Source organism: Diospyros lotus, chromosome 4, assembly GCF_014633365.1.
Source record: "Diospyros lotus cultivar Yz01 chromosome 4, ASM1463336v1, whole genome shotgun sequence".
NCBI classification, from domain to species: Eukaryota; Viridiplantae; Streptophyta; class Magnoliopsida; order Ericales; family Ebenaceae; genus Diospyros; species Diospyros lotus.
In genome coordinates, this window is record NC_068341.1 from 40,866,368 (window position 1) to 40,891,739 (window position 25,372).

A 25,372-nucleotide genomic window follows, 5' to 3' on the forward strand; every position below is an offset into this window, starting at 1 on the left:
ACGAACACTCAAATAAATACCCAAGAGACAAATCTAAGTCTCCCTATTTTGGTTGCAAAAAATATCAGTAGCATTTCCAGGGAAGTGGCATTATTTAACAAAGGAAGCCTTCTCGACACCTGCAGAAAGACACACATTCAACAAAGATCCGAGCAAACTTTTATTGTATCCTCAACGGGTTTCAACCAACTAAGTCATCAGTTGTTCTAATTTGGCAGTAACTTGAAAACCACTACTGTACAAGAACAAGATGATAACTTTTCTGAAAAGCAGCACTGTTCAGAAAAGAATAAAGCTTCCTTGTACAGAACAGCTGCTAACTCTCCTTCCAACCCAGACTCTGCAGATAGATGCCCCTACACCAATAACATAGCTCCTTCACTTGACTTATAATTCGACACCAAAAATGCCAAACCCCCCACCCCTACTTCCAACAGTTTTTGATGGACGGATTGTTTCAGGGATCTTAACTCAGAACAGGAGGGGAGACTGTTCAAGGTTTAAGTAATGGATATAACCGGCCAGAGCTAGCTCCTGCTTCTTTGCTTATTTTCTTCATAGTGTCGTCTTTGTGTGGGGTGCACCATTAGCAGTGTTACTTTGGTCGTCGATTTAGGATGTCGTCAAGACGTTCTTTGACATGGTTGCCCACTTTGCGCAGATTCTTCGCCACCCCCATTGCAACAATACTCGCATTTCGAGAGAATCTGCAGTTATGTCCAAAATAAATATTTTAAGCTTAAACCCTAGCAGGTAATTCAGTGTTTGAAACAGTTATGATAATATTGGCTTGCCTGCTCAAGAACTCATCCCCTATGGAATGAGCAGGTTTCTGAGGTCGAGGATGTGGAATCGCATGAGCATCTTCCAAGGGGGAAAAAATAAACCATACATGAGTTTCATTGTTATTAACAAAACATAATCCAAACAATATTCAGGGTGATTAATTTGAATCATTTAATGAAAGCCAGTAACTAGTGTTGCATAAGGGATCGGGCCCATAAAAAAAATAGATCATCAATAGAAAAGGAGACCAGTTTTTGATAACTGGTAAATAAATACCACAAGAAAGGACAAAAACAAAGCAACAGTTAAATTCCACCGTCATATCACTGTCCTTCGGACATATGCTCAAGTACTAGTTTGAACACTAAGAATCCATTGGGTTAATTTTAAGACTTGAGAATGCAGCCCCACCATCCATTTGGTGAAGCTACGCTAGCTCTGAATGATGCTGATGCAGTAAGCATCTAGTTCTGAACCATGTGCCCGGGAAAGTTTCCAAAGGAAATCCATACTACATTTTCGAATAACATTAGATACTGCTCTTAAAAGTGCAACGTATGCATCTCAAAATCATTCAAAATAATTCAGAGTCTAAGGACATGGAGACATGATGATATATGCATATTTCTGAATGGAGTTCACTCATTTACTAGCACAAAGCAATGTTTATAAAGTAACAGAAAAAATTAATACACAGGATAGGAGTTCAACCACAGTAGTCAGATATTTTTGTTAGGCTTAGACATAGGTGAAAACAAATTCCATGCCATTAACCAAGTTTTAATTGCTGACCACAAATTCTTCACTTGTTCTAACAATCCAATAACAAAATTCAATGTACTTGTCTAATTTGCACTTAACACCGGGCTCAGCTGTACAGGCTCCACTTGACTCAACTTGTTAAGAACATTCATGGCTCAGCTGAATCCCTTCAACCTGGGTGTGTCCCTACCATAACACAGTCCATCTAGGTTGGGACAGAACTAAGGACCCTTGGGTTGGCACAGTAATCAAGGAGCACCTGCTAACTGCACTCTGCATAAACCCGAGTAGGCAGTCCAGCACAGTGGCTAAATGGAGGATTACTCAAATTATAACCATAGTTGTTAAATAGAGATTCGAATCGAAAATCAAAATCCTTATTTTATGAATCGTGAATCGAGAATCGAATCGAATCGTAAGGTTCAGTACATATTCTCAATTTCAACTATAAATAATATATATCCATAGAAAATAAATAATGTGCCCACCATAATCAATTCTTTTAAATATAAATAGATAAATAAATTTCTAAATATATTTGCTAAGTTTAAAATTATACCAAAAGGCAAAAGTATATTCACGTTGCTTTTAAATTCAAATTGCACCAAACCAAACCACTTTCAAAATAACAAGTTAGAAAAAAAAAAACCTACAACTATAAGGTTACTAATAAACTCCATTGTCCATAATTTTCACTAGTTATCAATCATCTTCATCATTTTCATCTTCTTCTTTGTTTTCAAAGATAGCCAAATCGAACGAATATTTAATTAAAGCGCACATGTAGACGAAGTCACACAAATTGGATGAATCATGCTATTCATGTGATTCACGATCGATTCGTCCAATTCATAGTTGATTCTAAGGGATTTTCGATTCATCCTATAAATTCGACTCGATTTCTATATGAATCGAGTTGAATCATACGATTCAAATCGTGAATCATACGATTCTAAGGAATTTTAGATTCACCCTATAGATTCGACTCAATTTCTATATGAATCAAGTCGAATCGTACGATTCGAATCGTGAATCGTAAGATTCTAACAACAGTGATTATGACTAAATCCACTCTCTGAAGGGACAAATAGGGGTCCAATACTGTTGCTACTCTCAAAAGAGGAGAAGAGAGACTTTACATTGACAGGTAGCACTTCACTCCATGCCCAACAAAGACATAAACTATAGCAGTAGTCATACATTTATGGAGTATTTCTTTAGCACATGTGCTCTCAACTCATGCCTCCAATCAGCCTCCAGAAAATTTGGCCCCGGTGTTAATACTGATGAAAATTCACCTCCCATATAGAAGTCCCCTTTCATAGTGCTAGTCGTACCAAACTTCCAGTTGGAAGCACGGAGACTCCTTTCCTCCCTCTCTCTGGAGTTTGACATATAGGGCATATCTGTGGCTGCTCTCAAATAGCCAGGATCTCCATACAACAACATACCAAACCTTATCCCACTATGTGAGGTTGGCTACATAAATTCTAACTTCTTGTTCATTACTATCTATGGCATTTTCTTCTGTAAAGCCTATATAATCAATATCAAACATAAGTGTCTTCCACCAAGTGTTTTCCTGGTTGATAAAGAAATATTTGGCTAATGGAGCCTTCATTCTCAAACTCAGCAGAAGAAGTGCATACTGCATCCATTCTACGAGGCCTTGCTGATTCTAACCTCTTTTCTGGAGGAGTGTGGAATAGGGGTTAGGCTCAGGGATTTCCTCATAGGAATATGTAAGGTTGGGATGAGGATAACATTGGCATAGGGGTCCTTGCCACTGCACCAGTACTTATCTATACTCCTAACTCACCTTTAACAATCACACCACTGCTGCCCATGACCATCAACCATGCTGACCACCACTGCCATCCAACATCTCACCCACCACTCCCTACCCAAAACTCTAGCAACCACTCACCACTGTGGCCACATGCTGTCAGCATCATCGCAGTTCTTCAAGTTTTCGTAACAGCAACAGCAACAGAAGCACATCAACACATACAGCAGTGAAAACCCTAGCTAGAGAATCAACACAATCATAAGCCTTCGCCTTCTATATCACCCATAGAAGACTTCCTCAGAGCCCTAGTTGAGCAGAAGACTCGCTGAGCACACTGAAGACCAGAACCAGCAGCATTGGAAAACCCTAGCCACCGAAGCCATCGCCATCGGGGTCCTTTGCCTACCCTCACCAGAGAGTTTAAACCCTAGGCAACAGTCTCACCAGAAGCGTCGCAGCTTCCAATCGTAGGAAGCCATATCCGGTGAAGTTGGAACCAGTCGGAAACCCTAGCTCGACCCTAAGTCAAACCAGTAGCAGTCAGCAACAACCTCACCTGAATCCTCACAGCCTCCAGCAACCCTTAAACGAGGCATTGGCGTGCTCATCTGCCGTCAACAGCACCCTAGTCGTCACTGCCGTGAGTTCTAGCTGCAATCTTGCCAAAAACCCGATTTGAAGATCAATTACCCATTGACCAAACCCATTTAACAAAAAGCCCCGAAACCTAACGATCCAATTACCTATTGACCCAAATCCTAATAAACCCTAAACCCAACAGCCTACAAGCCTTTATCCAACCCAACCCAAATACCTGCAGACTTCCTTCCCTTTTACACCGTCAGCCCAACTCCCACTGCTTTGGTAAGGTACCCTTTTAAAATTTGATAATATTTTTTTATTGGGTGTCTTTGGTAAATTGTTATAGGTCCATTTAATATTCTTCCATAGCCAAGGATATATATATATATATATATTCCTTACCCAATTTGTTGCATCTTGAGCATTATTTTTTGTTGTTATTGATATTGTTATTTAATTTAAATTTCTTAGTCCTATTTGTGCATTCTAGTAGGTTTCTTGTCTCCATTTAAGTAGCAATTTGAATCTTCTTAGCATTCACTTAACCTATTCTATCACTCCTTCGCCTTCTCCCATTATTATTTGTTTACTTGCCCATGGCCCCCAACAAACATGAACAATCTTCTTCCACTACACCAACTGATCTTCAATCATTACACAATTTCATAAAATCCCTTGAAACCAGAATGGACAGTCTCGAGACTTTTTCAAATATAGTGGAAACACTTACTGAACAGATGACTCAGGTCCTCAAAATACTAGGTAAGCAAAAGATAGGAGATGATTTTGTAGTGTCCCCTCATCCTAATGAGTCTATACATGGTGCATTCAATACCTTGGGAAAACACATTGCTTCCAATATGATTCCTTACTCACATGAGACAATGTCTCCTTCCAAACCTAGGCAACCCCATGATAGAAATACACGTCATGAAGCACCTAGGTATGACGACAAGCGTCTAAATGTTAAAGAACCTATAGGTGGCAATCCTAGAATAGACACGCGTCACGAAAGGAATCTAGAGAGAGAATATAGGCAATCACCTCTGCCCCATAGGAATAAATAGTAAGACAATAGAGAAAACAATAAGAATGCGAAAGTGGATGCTTAGGAGTATGAGAGTAGGTTAGGCTCTAATTTGGATGACATGGAAGATTACTTCACTTGGTATGCGAAATAGATCTCGCCAATTCACACACACGATTTCTTCTCAAGACAAACACAACCTCACTCTCTCAAATCAGAACACCAAATAAGAAAGACACAAGACTCTCAACACAGAATCACAAACACTCACACACAAACAAGAGGATTTATCCTGGTTCGGAACTCCTGAAAGAGATCCTACATCCAGACTGGTATGACCTTGCTTACACTATCTTGATAACTGAATACAAGATTACATATGTTGTTCGCACACCCTCAGCCCTATTACTAGACCAAGTACTAACCAGAGATTACAAAGAAACCCTTTCCTCTCACATATACACAACACATACTCTTCCCACAAGATAGAACGCAAAAACAGAAGAATAAAGAGACCCCCACGCCCTTCTATTTATAGAACATAGAAGGCGTGAGTTACAAGACTAAAATAACCACCTGCTGCTGTTACAAGACTACCCCTAACTAACAGGCTTCTAGAAGATTTATTCTAACTACTTCTAATCAACATTATTCTACCGAGTCCTAGTCTAATCCTTAGGCAAATATTTCAACATGGTATAACATGACTAATATTGAGAGAGTTCGTTTCGTCAAAATAAAATTGACTGGTTCTTTGTCTAGTTCTGCAAAGAAATATTGGCAAAATGGTCAACATAATTTTCAGAGATAAGGTGAGCCTCCCATCACCCAATGGGCCATCATGAAGCAAAAGTTAAAAGAGAAATACCTACCCTCCTTCCGTAAGGATCAGTTACAACAACTACTAAACCTAAAACAATCAAATTTCATTGTAACTAAATACTTGATCCAATTTGAAAGTATTCTCATTCGATGTGATTTAAATAAGGATTCTTTCTTTACAATGTGTCATGACCCCAAGGATCCCCCAGGATAGAGTAGGAAATATAATAGTATTTAGCTTACATGCATTACCATATTTTGTAATTTTCTTTTGTATTTTCTGTTATAGGGCCTTGTCCTTAGCTATAGGCAGTTAGGCTATTTGTTGTATTGCACATGAGTGCATGTGGAGGTTGTTAGGCTATATATAAGCCACAACTGAGGATGAGAAATCATGCTTGAATTGATATTAAATCTCTCATTTTTCTCTCTAGAATTCTCTCTCATTCTCTCTCTCATTCCCTTCTGCGATTCTCCCTCATTTCCCTCTAATTTCTTTCCCCATTTCTGTCCCATTTCCCTCTCCAATCATTATGTTCTCAGTTCTATTCAATCGGATCCTTCCGATTGCAGATCCAACCCTGTTATGAACCCTAGGTTCATGACACAATGCAAAGGTTTATAAATGAATTAAGGATAGACATCCAAAAAAAGATTATGTTGCACTCTCCTGAGACTCTAGAGAGAGCTTATTATACAGCCTTGCAGATAAAAAAATACCTTAAAGCCCCTCTTGTTCGTCGAGTGTCCACACAATTATCTGACCCCCATTCATTAAGGTCCTTTCCTCCAGCTTCCCCTAGAGATACTAATTTCAGTAAGGCATTCCCTTATTCAGCCTCTACAAATAGCTTTGCTAGGAATAGAAATTATCCTTCCAATAATTCCCAACCTAGTACTTCTTGTCTTCACAACCCTTCCATTAAATGCCACCATTGTCCTGAATGTGACTTTAACTCTAGAGCCGAAGCAAGAGTTTACTTATCAACTTGAGGATGAAGATGGAATGGTTAACCCACTAGATTTTTTTGGAGGAGAGGAAGAGGTTGCTGACGATCTTGATTTGGTAAAACATGTTGACATTGTGAGGTGTGTATTGATTGAGAGCATCCACGATGATGAATGGAAATGCACTAGTATTTTTCATACATGCATTAAGAGTGGTGAGGAAACTAGCATACTAGTACTATGAACGCGATTCCTCACTCTGCAATTACTAGACTCAACCTTAAGGTAGAACCACAACCAAAGCCATTTAAAGTTGCATGGGTGAATAACACAACTTTGCTGGTCATCGATAGATGCCTTGTTCCTATTCAATTAGGTGATTACAAAGATGAAATTTTTTGTGATGTTTTACCTATGGATGTTGTCCATATCCTTTTAGGTCGCCCTTAGCTTTATGACATGAGTGTAGTTCATTATGGGCAAGAAAATACCTATGTCTTTAACTATAAAGGTAATGTCACGATCTTGGGTATTATAGGGGCAAAGCTGTAATTGAGTAACAATTATAGTTAGGGGGTATCTTTGTAATTTGGTTACAGCACATGGGTGGTGTTGTTCTGTTATTTCCCTTTTTGTCTTGTAGCTTAGTTGGTTAGAGAGTTTTGTTTGGTAGCTAAGTGAGGCTATATATATATATATATATATTGCCTCAGCTGTAGGAAGGGAATATGCAAGAAATGAGTAAATGAATATTTGATTCTCTCTACAATTTCGCTCTCTTTCTCTCTCTCTCGTTCTTCACTGTTACATTATTTCTCTCCCTAATTCTATTCAATCTCCCTCTTCATTTCTTCTTAGTTTCTTCCCCAATTCCTCTTCTAACCTATCACGAACCCTAGATTCGTGACAAATGGTATCAGAGCAGTCGTCCTCGGCTGTGAGTTCGTAAATTCAATAGTGTCCGATCCGATTTGGAGGTAATCCAGCTAGAGTCGAAGCAGAGCATGTTCCTCGGCTGTGATTTCAATCTATTCTAGACGGAATTGAGGCAAATATAGTGATATTGGCGAACTGTCGAAGAGCTTCAACAGAACCGATCGACCAACAATTTCAATCCGATTCATAACGAACCAAGGAGAGATCGTCACCAAGCGAGGCGTCCCTCAGAACTGATTGAGGCTACTTTGAAGGACAGCTTCGGAGCCGATCGAGTTACAGGAAGCGATTGGGTAAGCGGAGCTGCCGGTGATCACGGCTTGTGATCTGGAAGAGTTGTTCGATTTTCTTGGAGGCGTCGATAGTAGCTTAGGCAAATTTGGAACCAATGGTTTGGAGGCTGAACTGAGCCTATGATCCACGACCATTGAATCTCGAAATTGATTCTAATGCACGAGGAAGGGAGTGCTGGCTCGGATCTGAAGGAGAAGTAGACGATTGGCTCGCGGCTAAGACTCCAGTTATCTTGTCCAGAATCGAAGACGAGCAAGCCAGGAGGATTTGTGACTAGAGCGAACGACTAGTACGGTAGATCCGCTGAAGTGGGTGACGCGGACAGCACCAGAGGCAACACGAACTGAGGAGCATTCGCGATTGGTGTGGGAGTCCGTCAAAAGTGGTGACACAGACAGCCAGGAGGGCCAGGGATAGCAGAAACGGTGGTGTTGGTAGGTGATTGGGCGGTAGCTGGCGCTGGGAGGTGTTAATCTCCAAGCAAGCAAGCACCCCCAGTTCGGAATTGGAAGGCGCAGCAGAGAGTCTGGGCGATCTTGATTTGTTGTGATCGAGTGTTGGAAACGATTGCACCAGGCGATTCCAACGAAGCTTCCAACAACTCCTAGAGCAATTTAGGTTGATCGGAAATTGCAGTCGAAGCAGATTTGGAGTGTTGGACGGTGACCAGAGGTGAAGTGAACGGCCCAGGGGGTTGCGATTGTCCAAGGCAAGTGTGAGTCTGTCGGACGTGGAGCGGACGGCCCAGCAAGTTGCGACCAGTCCGAAAGACCAGTCCGACCAGACCGATAAGTTTCCTACAGGTGCGGCTATGTGCTACGGTTTTGGTTGCCTTCCGACTCGTGTTGGTGAAGCGACTGAGGGGGGTTCGCTGCCGCTATCCATTGCAATTGTTGATGGTGGCGCATGCGATTCTCTTGGGCTGTTGTGACGCTCTAGACTTGAAGGCGAAACTAACCCAAATCTCTGCGGATTCTGTTTGAGGCGAATTAAGTCTGGGCGACTTCTTGAAGCAGTGGGTGAGGTGGCGTTCATTAGCCGTAAGCCACAGAAGCGGATTATAGGTTGCCAATTGCTTTGAGGAGATTTTTGGTTGAATCTCGGAATCGATTCCGATGACTCTCTGTGGGATTGATCAAACAGAGATTCAAGGAGATTTTTGAGAATTCAAAGAACTCATCGGAAGCCGCAACAGATTCTCAGATCCAATTTATTCTCGGGGCCACTAAAGTGTGAAGTAGGTGTTGGACGGTGATTGGGTAATAGCAGCTCTTGGCTGTGGTTTTGATTTGAGCGGAAGGCAGAGAAATCAGTTTCTGTAATTAAAGGTCCAAGTCTTGAAGAGGAAGACGGACAGCTGAGGCCGAACCGATTCAATCAAGTTCTGAAAGTATTTGCATAGCAGAAACTTGAGAATTGGAGCAGCTGGGAGTGGATTGTGGAAGGCGAATTTGGAGGGGTGATTCTTGGCTATGAATTCCAGCGCTTTTTTTGGCGGTAGTTCCAATCAAATCCTAGGCTGCTAGTAAGGTAAACAAAGGTTAATTTTGGCTTGAATTTTGGGATAATTTGTTTGAAGAAGAGCAGTATGTATATAGCTCCTTAGTCTTCAAAGTATGTTGATTGTGAAAAATCAGCTAAGGGGAGCAGTGCATGTAGGAGAGCATGGGAGCCTCAATTGCAGCAGAAAAATCCTTCATTTTCAGTTGAAATGGGGTTTCAATTGCAGGCGAAGGATGCTGCATTTTCAATGGAATGTCCTGCTCGTGAAGCCTTGGGAAGTAGCACACGAAGGAGTCCAATGGAGTCTCAATCGCAGCAGAAGGGTGCTGTATTTTCAGGGGGACGACCTGATCATAAGGCCATTGGTAGCAGTGCATACATGGAGCAGATGGGCCCTAAATTGCAGCAAAATAATGCTTCATTTTCAGCTGGAATGGAGCTTCAATGGCAGCCAAAGAATGCTGCATTTTCAGTTGACCAGAAGCATCAAATTTGGGAAAAGAAGTTTGAGAATGAGACTAGCCGAAGGGACAACGGAACCAGCAGAGGGTTTGATGAAGAGTGCAAGGAATTCGATCGAATGTTTCGCAAGAAGTTGCAAGAGTTTGCAATGATACTATCTAAGGAGTATCATTACAATTTTCCCGCCGAATACTTTGATGACTATCATGGGAGTTTTAATAAGGAGGAGTTTCTTAAAATGGAGAAGCCGGAGAAGAACAACATTGCTGAAAGTAAATCCTTGGTGTACTCCAGCTACCAACAAATAAAAGTATTTCCACTTGAGGAGGCCCCTACTAAAGATATGGAAGAGTCTAAACGTATTGCTCCCTTGGTCTTGGCTATGGAGAGGGCTGAGGAGTGCATGGAAGAAGAGATTTGGGAGGAGGAAGTGGAGGATGGCACTCAATTAGTTGGCAATCCACTTGAGGAGGCCCCTACTAAAGATATGGAAGAGTCTAAACGTATTGCTCCCTTGGTCTTGGCTATGGAGAGGGCTGAGGAGTGCATGGAAGAAGAGATTTGGGAGGAGGAAGTGGAGGATGGCACTCAATTAGTTGGCAACTTCTCAAGCACTGCTACTAGAGCTGAGACTCCTGATGCCATTGATCTCTTGAAACAGCAGAATAAGGAGCTTAAAGAGAAGGAACAAAGGATTGCACTGGACACCTTGCTTGGAACATCTCACATGTATGTCATTGGCACGAGCACACAAGACAAAGCAAAGGTAACATTGCAGTAGGAAGAGTTGGAGGATGGGGTTGTAGGACTGACGGCGCATTTGGAACCATTTTTGACAGTACTAAGGAAGAGGCGGATGGCTGAAATTGGTGTGGCAATAAGACATAATGTTGTTGTTGATGAGGAGAAAGAAAAGAGAAGGCAAAAGAAAAGAAAAAAACAGGATAAGAAGAAGGAAAAGCGAAGAAGAAACCGCTGGGTGAAGAAGGGCATTGGATAAAGAAGCAACGGCTAGGTGGTAATAAGTTTCTTGAGGACAAGAAACATTTCAAGGAGGGGAAATTGTCACGAACTTGGGTATTATAGGGGCAAAGCTGTAATTGAGTAACAATTATAGTTAGGGGGTATCTTTGTAATTTGGTTATAGCACATGGGTGTTGTTATTCTGTCATTTCCCTTTTTGTCTTGTAACTTAGTTGGTTAGAGAGTTTTGTTTGGTAGCTAAGTGAGGCTATATATATATTGCCTCAGCTGTAGGAAGGGGATATGCAAGAAATGAGTAAATGAATATCTGATTCTCTCTACAATTTCTCTCTCTCTCTCTCTCTCTCTCGTTCTTCACTGTTACATTCTTTCTTTCCCTAATTCTATTCAATCTCCCTCTTCATTTCTTCTCAGTTTCTTCCCTAATTCCTCTTCTAACCTATCACGAACCCTAGGTTCGTGACAGGTAAGAAACTCACATTGATCTCTACTAAACCTTTTAGCAAAGGCACTAGGACCAAGCCTAAACAAGCACCACCAATCCCCAATAAAAAGCACATTCATCTCATAAGGTATTTGAAGAAAGACTGTCAAAAAAGTGGATACAGGTTAACTATCACATTTTGAGTTCCTCTAAGAATTAGGAGTTTCCATCTAGGATGAAGCCATTGTTAGAAGAATTTCCTGATGTCAAGCCCAAAGAGCTCCCTAGTGACCTACCACCCATGAGGGATATCCAGCATGCCATTAATATAGTTCCTGGGTTTCAATTACCTAATTTGCCCTATTATAGGATGAAGCCATAAAAAATGGATCATGGAGAATGCATAGATAGTAGAGCCATTAATAAAATTTCCATCAAGTATAGATTCCCCATTCCAAGATTGGAAGATAAATTGGATATGTCGGCTGGTTCTAGTTGGTTTTCCAGGATAGACTTGCGTAGTGCGTATCATCAAATTCTTATTCAGCCTAGAGATGAGTGGAAAAGTGCCTTTAAGACCCAGGATGGACATTATGAATAGTTAGTTATGCCATCTGACCTATCAAATGTTCCAAGTACCTTCATGAGAGTTATGACACAAGTACTTAAACCTTTCATAGGAAAATTCTTTTCTGTCTACTTTGATGACATCTTGATCTTTAGCATGTCCCAAGATGAGCATCTAAACCACCTCAAACAAGTTTTCTTAACTCTTAGGGTTGCCAAATTGTATGTTAACCTTAAGAAGTGTTCCTTTTTACAACTTCAAGTGCTCTTTTTAGGCTTTTCATTATCTAGGGTTGTAGCTGTTGACCTTGAGAAAGTTTGAGCTATTAAAGAGTGGCCTAAACCTATGACAGTGTTAGAGATTCATAGTTTCCATGGCTTAGCTATTATTTTATAGGAAATTCAGTAAGGGATTTCGTGCTATCATGGCTCCAATTACAGATTGTTTGAAGAAAGGAGAGCTTTTGTGGCCTAGTTCAGCCAAAAAAACCTTTAAGGAAATTAAAGAAAAGTTGGCCACAACACCTATCTTACGATACCATGATTTTAGTAAAACTTTTGAGGTTGCCTGTGATGCATCTGGCGCTGGTATTGGAGGTGTTTTTAGTCAAGAAGGACACCCAATAGCATGCTTTAGTGAGAAACTGAATGAATCTAAACAGAAATATATGATAAAGAGTTCTATATTGTTGTCCAGTCTCTTCACTATCAGAGGTACTATCTATTGCAACAAGAATTTGTTCTATATTCTGATCATCAGGCATTAAGATACTTGCAGTCTCAAAAGAAGATGAATTCTAGGCATGCTAAGTGGGTAGAATTCCTTTGCAAGTACACCTTCGTCCTTAAGCATTGTTTTGGGTAGATAACAAAGAAATTGATGCCCTTAATCAAGTAGTTAATCTTTTGCAGGTGATGAGTACAAAGGTTATTAGTTTTGATAAGGTGAAGGACACTTACCCTAATTAACCTGATTTTGGCTCTACTTACCTCGAGGTTAGTGAAGGTAATCGTCATCCCCTTCTTGATTTTGTCATTCATGATGGTTATCTTATTAAAGGAACTAAGTTGTGCATTCCACGGACTTCATTTAGAGACTTTCTCTTATGGGAAATGCATGCAAGGGGATTAGCTGGTCATTTTAGAAGAGATAAGACTATTGCATTTGTTGAGAAAGATTTTATTGGCTGCCTATGAAAAAGGATGTCTCTAGGATTGTTTCACAGTGTCACACATGGCAACTGGATAAAACTAGTAAGAACAACACGAGTTTGTATACTCCTCTTCCTATCCCACACACCCCTTGGCAAGATGTATGGATTTCATTTTAGGTTTACCCAAGACTGTTAGAGGACAGGACTCAATTCTAGTAGTAGTTGATAGGTTTTCTAAGATAACACATTTTCTTCCTTGTAGTAAGACCACAGATGTTTCCCACATTGCTAAATTGTTCTTTAGGGCAGTTTTTAAGTTGCATGGTTTGCCTTCATCCATTGTACCTTATAAAGATGTCAAAACTTAGTTATTTTTTGAAGACACTATGGAAACTATTTGGGACAAATTTGACATTCACTTCTACCTTTCATCCACAAACTGATGGACAAATTGAAGTTGTGAATCGTAGTTTTGGGAGACTTGCTTAGGTGTCCTATAGAAGAGAAGGCTGGTAATTGGGATTTGGTTTTGCCAACTGCTAAATTTGCTATGTAACAACTCTATTAATAGGCCCACTAGTAAAAGTCATTACCCCCCTCACACCCTTATTGATCTTATCCCCTTACCCCTAAATGCCCAAATTTGTAAGTCGACTGAAAATTTTGCCCAACACATCCATAACCTACATGTTGAGATTAGAAGGAAAATTGCAATGAATAATGTTGACTACAAACTTCTTGTGATATACATCATAGGGCTCAAGAATTTAACAAAGGTGACTATGTCATGGTTTGCATTCGCCCCGAGCACTTCCCTAAACATTCCTTCAAGAAACTACATGCTCGAGTTAATGGCCCCTTTCCTATCATCTGAAAACTTGGACCTAATGTTTATGAACTCGACTTACCTAATAATATGAATATTAGTCTTGTTTTCACAATGGAAGATTTAACCCCTTACCAAGGCACATTTGAGCCTCCTCTCTTACCTACTAGTGTTCCTAAAGGTCACCAAATTACTTGTATCCATGCATACCACAACAATAGGATGTGATTGATGTTGTGCTTGATGATGAGATTGTGGCTTCTTCTTGTGGTGGTGGTTATCGTTGTTTTCTTGTCAAAGGGAAAGATCGACCAGATTCATATAACACTTTGATTACTGAAGAGGATTTTCAAGTCTTAGATCTTGAGCTCTTGGAATTATATTTATAGTCCAACGTGTTGGAGCCAAGTCTTTTCAATCGAGGGAGAATGATGAAGATCATAGACAAATATTTCAGGAAACAATATTTTAGAAAAAAATTAGAAATTAATATTGTTTATTAGTTTCTTTATGTTAATTTGTTTGCTAGTTTCTTTTAATTTCTTTTATTTCCTATAATCCTAATTAGTTAGGATTACCTTTATGATTACATCAAGGAATCCTAGTTAGAATAGGTCTTTATCTATTAGTTGTCTATAAATAATCCTTTTGAAGTATTGAAAGATAGACTTTGGTGAATAATATCGAATATTACTATTGGTTACAAGTAATCGGGATTACTCTTGTTTCTTTGATTTGAGTTCTACATCAACCCCCCCCCCCCCCCCCAACACCCACCCACCACCTCTATAAAACATTTTCTTTCCATTTGGCTATAAATTGTGTTGGATTTTTGCATGGAAGATTAGCTCTAGAAGTTGAAGTGAAGAACCTGTTAGAATGAAGATATTTTTCTGACTGTATTTTTTTATTCTAAGTTAGATTAGTTAACTTAGTTATTTTATTATGAGGGGTATGTTAGTCTTTTGCATAGGCTAAGTCTAAACCCTTGTAATTGCCGCCTCCCTATAGTTTATAAATAGGAGGCGAGAGCTTGCAGTCGATCATAACCCACAAATCATTCTGATTGTTCTCTAGATGCAAGTAATGCTGCCAAGATAGAGAGAGAGAGATAGAAAGGCTTAGAGATAAAATTAGTCCTTTTATTCTCTTGAGAGAGCAGTGAACTTGTGTGAGGGAGAGAAATGAGGTTCTTGTATCTTGTTTCAACTGGTTTCTAGTGGATTTATTCTTGGAGATAAGGCTAGATGTAGGATTGCTTTAAAGCAGTCTGAACCAGGATAATTTTGTGCTTCTTGGATGGTTTGATTGTTCTTTTTCTCTCATTTCTTTGCAGTTTTTCATTATCTGTTATCTCTATTCTGTTGTTATCTTGATTTCCAGGTGAGGAGTGAAGAGAGATTGGCAAATCTAAGTCTTGAACTAGTTTCTAAGAGCTCCTAATCATAACAAATTGGTATCAGAGCCAAGAACTCTTTCAAGAATTGCCAAGAACCCTAGAAATCTTTAGTTTTAATCCCTGTTATGGCTTCCACACCTTCTTCCGCTAGGTATGACATAGAGAAATTTGATGGATCAAATGATTTCGGTCTATGAAAAATTAAAATGAGGGCGTTGTTGGGAAATTTGGGATTAGAAGAGGCTTTAGAGGCAGATCATAAACTGCCCGAGAATGCCTCTGAAGAACAGAAGAAAGATTACAGTAAGCATCGAAAAGAAATCAACAAGAGAGCCTATAATACTCTAATTCTAAGTTTAGGAGATAAAGTTCTTAGGAAAGTTTCAAGGATGGAAACGGCCGAGGCTTTATGGTCTAAATTAGAGAGTTTGTATATGACAAAAACCCTGTCAAATAGGCTGTATCTAAAGGCAAAGTTTTTCACATTCAAAATGCAAGAAGGGCAGAAACTGAATAATCACATAGATGAGTTCAATAAAATATGTCTTGATTTAGAGAACATAGATATTAACTATGATGAGAAAATAAAGCCCTTGTATTATTGCATTCTTTGCCAAAAACATATGAAACCTTTGTTGATATATTAAAACATGGTAGGGAAAAGTTATCCCTAGAAGATGTTTTTGGAGCATTAAACTCTAAGGAGTTGCAACAGAAAGTAGAAGGAAAATCTGCTGGAGATGTCCTTACTGCTAGAAGTAGGACTGAAAAGAAAGAGTTTAAATCAAAGGGGAAGTCAAGAAGCAAGTCTAAGAATGTCAAGAAACAATTTAAATGTTTTCACTGTCATGAGGAGGGCCACATCAAGAGAAACTACCCAAACAAGAAGAAAGAAACCCAGGAGAAATCCAGCCCCGAATGCTCAAGCACCATGTGTGGCTTTGGCTATGAGAGTGAGGATGTCCTATAGTTTCCCCAGGTATGCAAGTAAAGTAGCATAGGTCCTAGGTTTAGGGTGTTATTCTCATAGGAAAAGGGTTTTTACCCATAGAGTCATGGTGGAGGGGGCAATGATTTGTCTAGGCATCAAAGTAAGGTTAAGGGATTTGGAGATGGTAGAGAATAGGATGCATGGTGGAGCTATTCCAGAATTCTAGAAGCTGTAAAATATGTCCCCGTTTTAATAAGAAAGTCTAATGTCCTTAGGAATAATTAGATAGTGAGAATTGGAGTCCTAAGAGTTGCTAGGATCCCTTGGAGAGATAGAAGCAACCCTCAAGATTAAAGGTTATGTGGTGCATGCTTGCAAGTTCTGTGGATAAGCTGCATCCACTAAGGATAGCCTATGATAAGTTAGGTTAGGGCATTTCTTGAGGATGGCTCAATGGTGAGCAAGGACTAGGAGAGGTATCTAAGGCTAGGGATATTAGGAGAGGGGAAATTTTGTAGGTGTATAGGAATAGAAACTAGGTAGTTTGACTAGGTCTCCAGATGTAGAAGTCTCCAAAATCAGTAAATCCCATTAGAAATCAGTTTCTAGGATGTTTTAGGAACCTATCTAGGTCTTGTCTCATGGTGGAGCTAGGTGAAGTGAACCTAGTGGTGATGGTGTGTCCCTAAGGAATTCCCAAGCGTATATGAGCTTGCTGGAATTTAGGAAGCTTGCTGGAAATTGCTTCTGGTATGAAAGGTGGAGTAGAGTTGTGGAATAGGTATGCCTAGGTCTTTCAAAAGCTAGGGTTCTTACCTATGAGGGAAAACTCTACTAATAGGACATGGAATTAGTTGATTCCAAGACCAAGGGATGGGATTTGGAATGCTGGCCAGCAAGTAGAATCCTTTGGGATGTCCTAAACTAACCTATGAACCAGGGTATAGCAATAAGGAAATCTGGAAAATGTTTTGATCAGATTCATTGTGTAAGCTTGGGCTGAATTGTGAGAGGGAGGAAGCTAGTGTTTAAGATAGCTTTGGCTCTTGCAGTAAGGGTCCTTGTAAACAATGAGGGGAAAAGGGTGTGTGCAAGGGTTGTCTTGTATGGTGAAGGCCTTGGTTGATCAAAATCTGGATTAAGCAATGAAAGGAAAGGAGAGTCATCTTGTAGGTAATGAGCAAGGGAATAGAAGGTCTAGTGTTGCCTAAGATGGGTAAAGATAGAACCTCAAGTAATCTTCCAGTGAGGTATGGAATGTCTGGGTTTAAGAAGCTTATGCACTGCCTTGAGTGCTAAGGATAGGCTGGGATATAGAGCTCCTTGTATAAGGATGAGGGCTGCACTCATGTCCAAAATGAATGGCATGAAGCCATGTAAATTTGGGGAGAAATCTTGAGAATGGGTGGATTGCTGTGAAGTGTTTATTTGTAAATTAAGGAAGTGCTGGAAATGGGAAAAGTCTAGGGAAATGGCTAGACATGGCCATTTGTTATAGCAGTACATGAAGGCTTAATTTGGGTCAAATAGGTGTCACTAATCAGCTAGTATCCATGGAAAATTAAGAGAGAAATTGGTCTTATAGAGTAGCCCAAGGGATTAGAGGTTAGAGGGAAAGGTAAGCAAGGTTTATTGCTTAGAAGGTCTCTCTATGAGTTAAGTAATTCCTAAGCCAAAAATATTATAAGAATTGGAGTCTCTTATGATGTTCCAAGGGGTTAAAATTGAGTGCATAGGAGTAGCTGTGTCAATTTCAATGGTATGCCTAGGAAGAGTAAGGCAGCTTCATTGATAGTTATCCAATGGGAATCTCAAGGTGTAGCTGAGGTGGTAATTCAGTGTTTGAGATTGTTGGAAGGAGGAGAAGCTGGAATGATAAGGCATAGAGGTTGGAATAAGAATAGGACAGCTTATGGCAACCTAGGTAACCCTAGTCTTAAGCATATCTTGGTAGACTGATAGGTAGAGATGAGCAGTTCTGATTGTTTGAAGCAAACATTAGAGAAAGTCAGTAGTAAAGCCTAAAGGCCGGTTTTGGGAGCTAGGAGGAAGTCTAGCAGTGTTAAGGCCAATCCGGGTAAAGTGCTCTGTTGATGTGATGCTGTGTGAAAGGTTGGAATCTTTGGGATTAAGGAATAACATCATGTATGGTTTTGGTTTATGGTGGAGAGTGCCTAGCTGGAAATTATGCATTTAGGGTGTATATGTTGCATTTTATATGCAGCAGGAACCCTAAAGTATAGTCTAGGTAGGAGGAGTTGAAACAGCCAATGGGCAGTCCATTTGGCTTAGTCTTTAGTCCCTCCATGGAGTATATCAATCATATTGATGTTAGGAAAAGTTATTCATTAGAAAATCCCTTGAGGAGGATAATATCTAATGAGAGTTGCAGGTTTAGTTATTGCAGCTGAAATTTATCCAAAGGTGATCCATTGTTATGTTTTACAGCATTGATTTGTTTTCTTTGATGTGTTTGTTTTGAAGTGATCAGGTTGTAGCAGGTCCAAGAAGAGATCAGATTGATGGAGCTGGATTCTAGAAGATAATCATGCAAAAATGGTGGAGATTTGTTGGGTTTTTGCATGGAAGATTAGCTCTAGAAGTTGAAGTGAAGAACCTGTTAGAATGAAGATATTTTTCTGACTGTATTTTTTTATTCTAAGTTAGATTAGTTAACTTAGTTATTTTATTATGAGGGGTATGTTAGTCTTTTGCATAGGCTAAGTTCTAAACCCTTGTAATTGCCGCCTCCCTATAGTTTATAAATAGGAGGCGAGAGCTTGCAGTCGGTCATAACCCACAAATCATTCTGATTGTTCTCTAGATGCAAGTAATGCTGCCAAGATAAAGAGAGAGAGAGATAGAAAGGCTTAGAGATAAAATTAGTCCTTGTATTCTCTTGAGAGAGCAGTGAACTTGTGTGAGGGAGAGAAATGAGGTTCTTGTATCTTGTTTCAACTGGTTTCTAGTGGATTTATTCTTGGAGAAAAGGCTGGATGTAGGATTGCTTTAAAGCAGTCCAAACCAGGATAATTCTGTGCTTCTTGGATGGTTTGATTGTTCTTTTTCTCTCATTTCTTTGCAGTTTTTCATTATCTGTTATCTCTATTCTGTTGTTATCTTGATTTCCAGGTGAGGAGTGAAGAGAGATTGGCAAATCTAAGTCTTGAATTAGTTTCTAAGAGCTCCTAATCATAACAAATTGGATTAAAAAATCCAATTTATGGAGCCCCCATTTGGTCTTAATTTTTTTGGGGGGAAAAGATTTTCCTTTTACCCGAGTTGGAGGAGGTTCCAACAATCCACTACATATGAGTCTTCCATCATTATTATCTAATCAAGTTTTTATGTACTCAAGTTACCTAGAAGCAAAAGATTCCTAGATAGCACAGCAGAAAATCTTTATCTTTTATGTTTTTTCTAGATTGACAATCTGTATCATTTAAATAAGCATAAGGTATTACTTAAACATAACAGGATGATAACTTAGACATCAGCCGTCAATCATGGAGCAGCCCCATGAGAAAACATCATCAACAGATAAATCATAATTGTAGATTTCAATAAATACCTTCTTTATTATGAACAGGAGCAGGTACAGAGTCATTAGTATTAACTCTTTTGTCCACCAAAATCTGCAGCGGGGGTTAACTATGTCAGTGAAAGTATATTTGTTCAATTGCATGCAAAATTTTGTGGTTAAACAGAAAAGAGAAGATAACCATACAATTCATACAATGCCTATGAGGCAGGAAAACTTGAAACTTGGCTGGAGTTGAAATGTGAACATGTAAGTCATACAACCACTAATGTCACCCTCCTATTTGCATCAAAATGTAAAATCTATATGCTTTATTTACTAAAGCAAGTATAGGCACTAGAACTAAGTCAACTTACTAACTTAAGTTACTTAACAAGAAATCTTGCCTGATAAAATCAATAAGCAAAGCACCTATTAACAGTAATATCAGTGAAAAGCAAACTGCCACAATATCACATCATGACATTTACATAATTCTGTTAACAGGACATCTATTAACAAATTGATAGAACCAATATGCAGATATAGAGGGGGGAAACGGAAGCTTTGATGATAACCTCAAGGCCGACACAGACTGGCAATTCTGATTTTGTCTCTATTGAAGGATCTTTTCCATCTGAGTACACAGAGTAACCAACACATGCATATTTGAAGTCCGCAAGGCTCCTCCCCTCTCTAGAGGCTTCCATTTCAGATTCACCAACAATATGGTTTGGTACTAGTTTCCCAAAGAAGGAAATTAGAATCAATACATATTTGCAGTATATATTAAAAAATCCAATCAGAAAACACAAAGAAAACTAATAAAAACTGCAGAGTGCAATGCTCAAGCTGTACAACACTTTAGGATTTGTACTACAAGAGAAGCATCCTTCCAAAAAGATGAAAGGTGTGAAAGGATGTGAAGAAGATCATGAAACAGAGAGCTTGCAGCTTTAACAATGGAAGAGTAATAGGTTGAAGAAAGAAGAAGAAGATTACTCTCATCAGAAAGAGCTTCATCTTTTACACATCTGAAAACTACACATCAGAGAATGGAAGTAAAGGAATTTATACAAGCTGTAAACTAACTTCTAACTAACTTGATAGCTGGCTAACAGACTATAACTAAAACCAACTAACAAAAGCAAACCAGATCATATCCATATTCAGTACTTCAAGAAGCAACAATAATTCAGTCAAATTCATGTAAGAAGCAAACTCTCCCATAAAAGACAAGGAATCCAGTATTGACAACGAGAATATTAACATTGTTAGAAAAACTTGATATATATTGTTAGACTCCTTTTCTAATAGCTTAAACTTGTAGAACAATTGAAAATGTAACATGTTATAAGAACATTAGTTGAAGGTGCCTTTTGTTCAAGCCTTGTCATGTGGGTGTGTTCCCACATTACTCATGTTTATCATGCAGTTCTGTTTATGTGTTTGTGCAGTTTAATTAAGTCTATTCAAGGGGCATTTACATCATATTTATGTACACGTTCTCCTTACTTTTTATTTTGTGACTCCCACAACATGTTCTAATTCAAAGATATGATCACCATTCCTGGTATTTAAATATCCTTTCATGCTTTACAACATACTTGATTATTTCCTAACCCAGCCCTTCTCAGGTCATGGCAACTGACCATCCTTCCAGAACTAAAATGCCAATAAGCCAAACAGAAAACTAAAATGAAAAATGCTTGTGATTTGTGTGGAAACTGGAAGTTAAAACATCTTCTCTTTGACTTGCACAAAAAAAAGTCATCAGCTTGAGTATCTGAACAAAGCTATTAGTAAAAATCAAACAGTAATTAGTGAAAAAGTGAGGAACATTTGAAATGCCGTCGCTCTAGCTAAAAAGTAAAAACCTAAATGATACCATCAATTGTGACCATGGATCCTGGCCATAGTTGTCAAAGGCAAAAGGTGTGAGGTGCAAAGTGTGCTTGGAGCCAAGGCATGTGCCTCATAGACACAAGACTCAACACTTATTTGAAATGTATATAAAATACTTATATACCATTATTTTCAATTTATAGCCACAAAGAGGTTAATGCAAAATATTTTAAAATCATGAATGACAAATGACCAACACTGCAACAACAACTAAATGTTAACCAAAATAAATAAAAGAAGTAGTTTCATAATCGCATAAACACATAAAAACAAACTTGTTTAAACAAATGAAATAAAAGCAAAATTTAAACATATAATAATTAAAGAAATTTAAGAAAATAGATAACATTCTGCTGAATAGTAAAAGTGTTAAATAAATTTAAACAAATGAAAGAAAAACTGAAATTAAACAAATTTGTTTAAAAAATAAATTTAGCATGCATTCATTAAAAGAAAGCGTGAACCTATTGTCGGCACTGTGAAACAGAAAGCAAAAGAGAAACAGAAGATTCAGAAATTGAGCAAGACTTGGTGGGTCTCTAACACTATCATCACATAACACTAACAGAAGACATTACAGGGGATTAGAAGGGTGAAAAAAAATAATAAAGTGCAGAACATAGTTACCAGGAATGTGGTACGTGCCGGTCATGGTACAGAAACAGGTACAGGGTACGTTAGTATGCTAATTTTGTGGTTCGGTGGGGTAGGCTTAATTGGTTTGTTAGTTTGGGTGGGGGTCACGGTACATTTTATAGTTGCACTTGGTTTGAAATTAGTTGGGTCGATAATTTGCTATATGCTGTATTGGGTATATCATATGCATCTATTGTAAATTAATCATGTTTGTTTATTAGAGCTATTCCAGAATGTGCCAAATAAAGAAAATTTCATTTAATCTTCTGCATCCTTCTTCTCTTCCCCATTCAAAGAATGTGCCAAACAAAGAAAATATCTTTCATTAAAAAATATAAAGAAAATATCATTTAATCTAATACAACAGCCTTCTCTTGGAAATATTAACCATGGTTTTTAATTTTGTACAGCTACCTTCTCTTATCTCCTCAAAGAACATGTCAAATCCTCAACTACCAATATAAAACCTTTCTATTTTCCTCTACCTGGTCAGAAAGATCTGAAATATTTAAGTAAATTTCTACTTATTCTGTTGACGTAAAACTAAAACATGGTAAAAGGGTAATTATTCAACTACCCTCTTGGGTCAAAATTTTTCAAATGCCAAAGAAAACTCCTATTAGTTCTTTTTATCTATTCCTCCACCCCCCCTCTCACATTTTCCAGCCCATCCTTTGAAGTTAAGCCAAAGAGATGGATAGAGATTTTGCATTCTTCCACAAAATAAAGAGCAACACCAGAATCAGTTATTTTTATCTATTCCTCTACCCAATCTCACACTTTCTCCTTTCCCTTGCCCAACCATCCTTTGAGTTTAAATGAAGAGAGGGAGAGAGATTCAGAATTCTTCCTCAAAACAGAGACCAACACCAGCAACAAAACAGAGACATACAACAAAATATACAAAACACAATAGAACATTCAAGAAAGTGAGGTAAAGCTTTATTTTCTGTAATTTTCTTTGAAATTTATCTTTACTTTAAATTTCTTGTCTTGTTTTAAATTGTTTTACATAGCTGAAAAAGAACCGTAATCCAGAATGCTTAATCTAGATCGCAGTTCCAGGTCGGGGAGAGAGGGGGAGCGAATCTGGTAACTATGGTCCAGAACAGAACAGCCTTATGAACACAAGATTGATTGAAAAACAAAAGTATAAGGCAACCAGTACTGAATAGGTTGTCTGGAGGGCGTTTGCCCACCTGCTTCTAGAGATTGTTGGTGAAAAAAGGTCACTGGAAGAAAGGGCACACAACGTCATGTATGAGTGGTTCTCTGGTGTGAAACTCACATGCCAGAGACTCCTGATGCGTGAGAGTTCACTGAATTATATAAATATGTTTACGCATCAACAAGAACCAAATCTAAAATGACAACTCAAAAGCAACAAGGAGACATCTCATTTCTTATCTGTTACTGTTTTTGTTACTTTGGAGCTGAACATTGTATATGATACTAGATAGGACTTTTTAGTAAGATCCATGCTATCCAATGTTTATTTGTTCACCCATGATGTTTATGATTTAGAGTATGATATAAGGCGCAGGTAGAACGTGCCCCTTGATGGTGTTTCACCTCACTACTGAAGAGGCGCCTAGAATCCGTTGACAACTATGATCCCACGAACCTTCTATGACCCAATCCCAAGCACAAGCACAAAATTAATGCAATCATTTCAGTTTTCTGCAGCAAATGTACCATTTCTGAGCCAGACTCACCGGATGACGCTTTTCAAAAAGAACTTTATTGACATAAATACAACATATACAAATCAAGGTTGCAGCCACCTTGACAACGAAACCTAAATCGACAAAAAGGAAAATGGCGACGTTTCCTCGTTCATGCTGAATCCATCATTGCTCATTAACGTCGCAAATAAAGTACAGACATAAAGATTGGACAGCCCAAACCCTTTCGCACAAAAGCGGCGATCTCCGCAAGTAAATGCAGGACTTACAAACGAAAGAAGCAAAGGGAAATCACAACAGTTAACCCGACCGATAATGAAATGCACATAACACGAAAAATTAGGAAAATTGATTTGTGTGTGTGTGTGTGTGTGTGTGTGTGTGTGAGAGAGAGAGAGAGAGAGAGAGAGAGAGAGTTACCACGGGGAAGGGACCGGGTGAGGCCGACGCAGAGAGGACTGCGGGAATCGGATTTGAAGGTGGATGAGTAATAGAGGCAACCCTTGCATGATTTTGCCCTCTTTTCTTGGATTTTCTTGTCGTTAGGGCTCTCTTTTGGTTCTCCTGCCTCCTCCATTTGCTCTCTGATTAGAGAGATATTGTGATAGTTGGAATTTATCCCTGTAATCTGTCCGACGCCGCCGCCGGAATCTCAAGCGGCCGCTTCTCTCGACTGGAAGCACGAAACCCTTCTCTTCTCCAAAACCTCCACAGCTTCTCTCCAATGGAGATGGAGATGCCCACAACCCCAAGCTTCTTATTCTTTCCCTTCTTTCTCTCTCTCTCTCCTCCTCTTTCAAGTTTTCCTCCCTTCTTTTATCGTTTTATTTATTAAAAAAATAAAAAATACTATAACTTGATGTAAATTTTATGCATATAGAAAATGATTTTAAATTTTAATAATGAAAAATTTATTGGTTTAAAAAAATAAAGATAAATTTCCATGCAATATTTCGGGTTTTACAAAAAAAAAAAAACACATATTTTTTCCATTTTATTCGGAACAACTTAGACGTTATTTTATTTCGTTAACCGTAAAATACTTATTTTCATTGTCGTTATGTCATTATAACTAACTTTTTTAAATAATTAAAATACTTCCAAATCTCTTTCTTATTTTTTCTTTCTCGTCTCAACCTCACCTCATCGAAAGCCACCATTTCAACCATGATTGCGTCTCTTTCATCTTTCTCAAACCATTATCATCATAGGGTCTCGAAGAAACTAGACACCTTCTTCCGTTTCTTTAACAACAATCACCCTATCTCTCTATCACTTTCCTTTTCTCTATTTTTTTCTCAACATCTTGTTAGAGTTCTATCAAATCCCCTTTCAGATAGTTGAGCTAAACCCTTCCCTGCCATTTTGCTATAGTTCCCATGGGGTTCTCAAGCTTCTTATCTTGTCTTTTAGGCCATTACTTTATGTTG

General features: G+C 38.7%; 1 protein-coding gene across 2 annotated transcripts; it reads right to left on the reverse strand.

Annotated features, from left to right (window-relative positions):
• Positions 1 to 136: 136 nt before the first annotated feature.
• On the reverse strand, positions 137 to 24,730 carry LOC127799891 (uncharacterized). 2 transcript variants are annotated; one of them, XM_052334136.1, is made up of 5 exons: positions 24,363 to 24,728; positions 20,295 to 20,455; positions 19,768 to 19,831; positions 795 to 864; positions 137 to 707 (listed from the first exon to the last, which is right to left on the reverse strand). In XM_052334136.1, exons 1-5 carry the CDS (start codon positions 24,517 to 24,519, stop codon positions 596 to 598), a joined length of 564 nt encoding a protein of 187 aa, XP_052190096.1. In that variant the 5' UTR covers positions 24,520 to 24,728; the 3' UTR covers positions 137 to 595. The 2 variants fall into 2 exon arrangements, with proteins under 2 accessions (XP_052190096.1, XP_052190097.1); XM_052334137.1 differs by lacking the exon at positions 795 to 864 and having other exon boundaries at positions 24,363 to 24,730.
• Between the last annotated feature and the right edge of the window lie 642 nt (positions 24,731 to 25,372).

Bases quoted from the DNA above. Each gene is read 5' to 3' on its own strand.
- LOC127799891 (XM_052334136.1), bottom strand. From the start codon at position 24,519: ATGGAGGAGGCAGGAGAACCAAAAGAGAGCCCTAACGACAAGAAAATC. The intron at 19,832-20,294 runs GTTATCATCAAA...CCCCCGCTGCAG, and splicing joins CAGTCTGTGTCGGCCTTGAG to ATTTTGGTGGACAAAAGAGT. The intron at 865-19,767 runs GTATTTATTGAA...CCCCCTTGGAAG, and splicing joins TCCTGTTCATAATAAAGAAG to ATGCTCATGCGATTCCACAT.